At 37.1% G+C, this 6,000-nt stretch overlaps 1 protein-coding gene across 1 annotated transcript in view; it reads right to left on the minus strand.

Annotated features, from left to right (window-relative positions):
• DNPEP (aspartyl aminopeptidase) overlaps positions 1 to 5,507 on the minus strand; it is a 48,654-nt gene extending 43,147 nt beyond the window's left edge. The window contains exon 1 of the mRNA XM_070956610.1: positions 5,399 to 5,507. Within this exon, the coding sequence (XP_070812711.1) occupies positions 5,399 to 5,434 (36 nt within the window). The 5' untranslated portion in view covers positions 5,435 to 5,507. The remainder of the gene's footprint in view (positions 1 to 5,398) is intronic.
• Positions 5,508 to 6,000: the final 493 nt, after the last annotated feature.

The following is a 6,000-nucleotide window of genomic DNA, read 5'->3' on the forward strand; positions in this document are numbered from 1 at the left end:
GCTTTTTCAATTGCTAAAACTCTCATGCCCCAAATGTTAGCCCACCAAATGCCAAATTCAGACTTTCAACATTTAAACAACAGCCTATGCAATGGGTTCTCTCCAACCACAGTTCACAAACGATTGGGAAAGGAATATTGGAAATTGTGGAGAATTTAGACCCTCTTAGCTCGATCTAATACATGCTAAAGAATGTCCAACATATCTGGGTGAATTCACAGAGAACTAGTCATATTTTTCAGGACTGCAAGATTGGCTCGTTCACCCACCCGATATCCTATTTCTACAGTGGGTGAATAAGAGCCCATGTAGTATTTATTTGTTTCTCAAATTTCAATTTTCTATTTGGATTAAAGAAGGCAATAGTGTATGCAGCACAGAAGAAGAAGTAGAATGTTGACCTGGAGTTCACACATTCCAGTACTAAGAGTATAAGTTCCCACCTCATTAACTTTCTGTCTGTGCAAAGGGTGTCTTAAGCTATCTCAGCTATGATAGATGTCATCCTTTATAATTCTCAAAAACCAATGCTAGATAAGTCAGGGGTGGAGCAGAGGGCAAAGTGCCACTCTTTGAAGAACTCAGAATAGCAGACCAACCCTGAAATCCAATCCATTTCAAGCTGAGAAGTCTTCTATCAAGCTGGAGACATACACATACATGTTATGGCCACCAGCTTTCATTCCATGGGACATCCCCTGCTGCCACTCACGATGTCATTTCAGCTGCTTAGATCTCCATGACAACCAAAGACAACCTGGGCAAACATCAAAGAGACAGAAATAGGCCACATTGCTGTTCATTGCCCAAGCAGCAACCAGCGGGCTCTTTCCTTCTGAAGAAGAAGAAGAAGAAGGCAAGAGCAGCAGAATACAAGGGACCTAAATCATATCGCTAGAACTGAATGGTGAAGAAGCAGGCCTTCCCTCTTGCTCCAGTCTGAGTAATTGTGCAAGAGATTCTTTGAACAGTGCAAGTCTTTCTAATGCCAGTTAGTGATATAATGCCAGTTATATCACTGTATATGTGAATGTACAGTGATATACAAAATGCTAAAGATTTGGTGAAATTTGAGGACACAGCTGGAAGATGTCTTCAACTTCACAGTAAATGTTCACATTCCAAAACCTGTTTTAGTTAAGGTTGAAAGGATGCAACTTTGGAGAAATGCTTGTAGATGTTTTGCTTAGATTCCTCTTTGCACCTGGGTTCTTCTCTTAAAGACAGGGACTCGTTGAAAGTATGAAAAGATAAGTGGGGTAAAACATAAAAGAGGGAACACAACAGGCTGAATTTTAAACGCAGTTGCATTTGTGATTTAAACTGAACCACTTATTTCTGCAACAGCTGGAAAAGCCTTTTTCTTTTGGGGAAACTCATTCAAAGACCACTCGTGTCTTAGTCAATCCTTTTAAACTTCTCATTGGTTCCTTCTGAAGAATGGCTGTATGTTATGATTCTGTTGCTTGAGAAAAGTTGGAATATAATCAGTGGTGGGATTCAGAATTTTTTACTACTGGTTCTGTGGCCGTGGCTTGGTGGCCGTGGCTTGGTGGGCATTCCAGGGGAAGGATACTGTAAAATCTCCATTCCTTCCCCACTCTTTCTATCATATGTGGTGGACCTGCCCAGAGACAAAAAGGTTTTGGTCTAGAACTCGAAACTGGGTACGGGAAATAACTGGAGAGGAATTAGCCTTATCCCCGGAAATATTTTTATTGGGTATAATTGGAGATGGTCTCACCAAAGACAAAATTCAACTCATAACTCATATAATAACAGCGGCCAGATTAGTCTATGCGAAATTTTGGAAGGATAAAACTATACCACCAGAGGGAATATTAACAAACAAAATCCTAGAGTGTGCAGAAATGTCTAAATTAACGAACGAGTTAAATAATGACGAGAAATCAAAATATCTCGAAGTATGGGGAAAGTGGTATGAATGGTTAAATAACAGGATAAAAGCATGATGTCAGGATACGGCTATCTTCAGTAATGTAAGATCGAACTACATCTGATGTATAATATGAAACTCATTAAGGAAGTTAAGTTGACGTATATCTGACGTATATTTTGTAAATATGTATAAACACTACACCTCCGAATGATTTAATGATTTGTTATATTTTATAAAGGAAAAACTAATAAAGTATATATTAAAAAAAAAATAAAAATAAATTGGTGGTGTAACTGCTGCAGGATCTGAAAACTGAGGCAGCTGGTCTGATTCAGTAAGCCCATTTCCCCATCACTATTTAGCAATACATGTCACGTTTTGCATATTAATCCACCACTAGATTATCTTGAGTCCAAGGTAGCCTACCACCTGTGTAGTAGGAGCAAGTAGAAGGGATAATTTCACTGTGTTGGATCCTCTTTATCCTGCCATGGTCTTCTAAGTGGACATCATTGAAATGTTTGTGGGATATTGCACATTGAACCTGGGAACTTCTGAGTTTGCGAGTTACGCTGCTTTTGAGCTTAGATTATCTTGCTTCTATGGCCCCATAAAGCTGAGGTTGAAGCTCCCCTAATGCATTGGTTAATATTCTTTAAGATCAGTAGACAATAAAGTTGCACCTTTCTAACTCTTCATGTTTGAATTTTGGGATTTTTCTCTTCCAGAACCCTTTCCCCAAATTCATTGTTGGATGAGCTAGAGTGCAACAGTAGTTGTTGATTAATGACTGTAAATTGGGGATAAGCAACGGTCCGAAGCAGGAGAGAGGAGGGCAACACCTCCAGGTTTAATACCCTGCAGAAGAGCAAAAGAGGGAATTGTAAATTGTGAGGGATAAAGAGCAGCTACATCAGTGAGAAAGAAAATTAGCTCTTCCGGAAAGCATTGGGTAATTGATGGTAGCACTGCCGGTAAGATCTATATTATACTGTTTTTGAACAATGGCTTCACTTTATGCTTTTAGAGTTTTATTGTTTTTAATTGATTTTGTGTACTTACTGTGGAAGTTTTAAATCCGTACCATGGATGTTTTATTATGTAAATGTTTTTATTGTTGTGAATCACCAAGAGTCCTTAATAGATTACAGTGGTGCAAAAAATGTGACACATAATTAAATAATAAAATGAGCTTCCCTTCCTTATCATATTTCTGTTGGCCTCATGGCTATTCCCTGTTTGCTCATGCCTTTTTTCCCCTTTAGAGTGGAGGCGTAGTTCGGTTACCTTGCCATAAGCAGGGGAATAGTTGAATAAAGGATACAGAATAATCTTTGTTTTAAATTATGCAAATTATGCAAAAGCATCATTTTTGCTTTTGGTATTAATAACTGTAAGTAATGTTTCTTATTTAGTCAGTTATAGATTTCTATGTCCCCCTCCAATGTCTCTACATACAGTAGCTCTTTCTGTAACCCCTATAATATAGTTAAAAATTCTGGAACTAATTAGTACAATTCTAGCGTTTTAGTTAAACACTACAAAAATTCCAAAGACTTTAAAATTTTAAAAGCCCTGGATGAAAAAGAGCAGGTCCGATTAACTTCCCAACCTGTAATAAGAGGAGGGGCACCTCAACCCCAACAGCTATTTATTCTGTGATCCCCACTGTAGAAAAAAAAACAGAATTTGCGGTTTATGTTACATCTAACTATGGCCAAGCCTGAGAATTTAAGAGTGTGAGGAGGCAGCACAAGTATTGGTCCTCCATGTAAGGTTTTATACACTCAAATGTGGATCTTGAATGGGGCTCAGAGAGCAGCCATTTCAACATGAAGATAATACAGGTAGTCCTCGACTCACGACCACAATTGTGCCCAAAATGTCTGTTGCTAAGTGAGAACATTAAGTGAGTTTTGCCCCATTTTAGGATCTTTCTTGCCACAGTTCTTAAGTGAATCACCACAGTTCTTAAATTAGTAACACAGTTGTTAAGTGAATCTGGATTCCCTATTGACTTTGCTTATCAGAAAGTTGCAAAAGGGATCACATGATCCCTGGACATGGCAACCGTCTTAAATATGAGTCAGTTGCCAAACATCTGAATTTTGATCACATGACCATGGGGGTGCTATAATGGTTGTAACTGTGAAAAATGGTCATAAGTCACTTTTTCAGTGATGTTGTAACTTTGAACAGTCACTAAGTGAACTATTGTAAGTCGAGGACTACATGTATACCACACCATCCATTTTGACACATTCCAAGCCAGCTTCCATTTCCAGCATATCTTCAAAGGCCCCGCCCACAAAAAGTGCATTGCAGTTGAGATGGAATGCAGTAGTTGCCTTGAGGAAAGAGGAGAGATGCCAATAAAGCTATTCTATTCTATTCTATTCTATTCTATTCTATTCTATTCTATTCTATTCTATTCTATTCTATTCCATTCTATATTCTATTCCATTCCATTCCATTCCATTCCATTCCATTCCATTCTATATTCTATTCTATTCTATTCTATTCCATTCCATTCCATTCCATTCCATTCCATTTTCTATTTATCTTCTATATTCTATTCTATTCTATTCTATTCTATTCTATTCTATTCTATTCTATTCTATTCTATTCTATTCTATTCTATTCCATTCCATTCCATTCCATTCTATATTCTATTCCATTCCATTCCATTCCATTCCATTCTATATTCTATTCTATTCTATTCTATTCTATTCTATTCTATTCTATTCTATTCTATTCTATTCTATTCTATTCTATTCTATTCCATTCCATTCCATTCCATTCCATTCCATTCTATATTCTATTCCATTCCATTCCATTCCATTCCATTCCATTCCATTCTATATTCTATTCTATTCTATTCTATTCCATTCCATTCCATTCCATTCCATTCCATTTTCTATTTATCTTCTATATTCTATTCTATTCTATTCTATTCTATTCTATTCTATTCTATTCTATTCTATTCTATTCCATTCCATTCCATTCCATTCTATATTCTATTCCATTCCATTCCATTCCATTCCATTCTATATTCTATTCTATTCTATTCTATTCTATTCTATTCTATTCTATTCTATTCTATTCCATTCCATTCCATTCCATTCCATTCCATTTTCTATTTATTTTCTATATTCTATTCTATTCTATTCTATTCTATTCTATTCTATTCTATTCTATTCTATTCTATTCTATTCTATTCTATTCCATTCCATTCCATTCCATTCCATTCCATTCCATTCCATACGATACGATACCATACCATACCATACCATACCATACCATTTTCTATTTATTTTCTATATTCTATTCTGTTCTGTTCTGTTCTGTTCTGTTCTGTTCTGTTCTATTCTATTCTATTCTATTCTATTCTATTCTATTCTATTCTATTCTATTCTATTCTATTCTTATTCCATCCCGTCCCACCCTATCCTATCCTACCCAAAAAGACAAGAATGGAATCACTGCAATATAGCATACCTTGCCATCCGGGAGAGCAGGAACAGATGAAATCATGCTCGGTCCAATCTTAGACTGTTGGAAAGGTGACCTGAATCTGACTTTTCATCAAACGGGTTTTGTTTTTTCTGCCAGGACAATCAGAACAGTCTGGTCTTCTGGCTGCTCTTCATTCCTTTCCATGTTACATCATGTGCCTCCCTACCAATTGGCTGGTATGTCTCTGGTAGGTATGACCAACCCCGTCCTGGCTCTTTGCCCTCCGTGGCGATTTCAAACAGAGCTACTGGGTGCCTGCCATGAAAGGCTAAACATTTTTTCTCCCAGATTCAGCAGCAGAAAGGTGAAATGCTGACTGTTGCTCTCTCTTTAAAATATTTTTTTTAAAAAACAGTACAATTGGCAAAAGTTCTGCCAAGATTCTCCTTCTAACCTGATATAGAACTATTACCGTTGTTTTCACTGGTCTTTGAGAGGCATATTCACAGAATGGAAAACAATTTGCACTTGCTTTCCTGGCATGGATGGGAAAGGAAAGGATGCAGGGGGACATGTTTCTGGTCAGAACACATAGCCATTATTATGGCCAAAAGTGGAGGAAAGAGTTGAAATCCAGAAAGGGA

The sequence above is a fragment of the Pituophis catenifer genome, unplaced genomic scaffold, assembly GCF_029215685.1.
Source record: "Pituophis catenifer annectens isolate HBS135680 unplaced genomic scaffold, rPitCat1.0.hap2 SCAF_1, whole genome shotgun sequence".
Taxonomy (NCBI): domain Eukaryota; kingdom Metazoa; phylum Chordata; class Lepidosauria; order Squamata; family Colubridae; genus Pituophis; species Pituophis catenifer.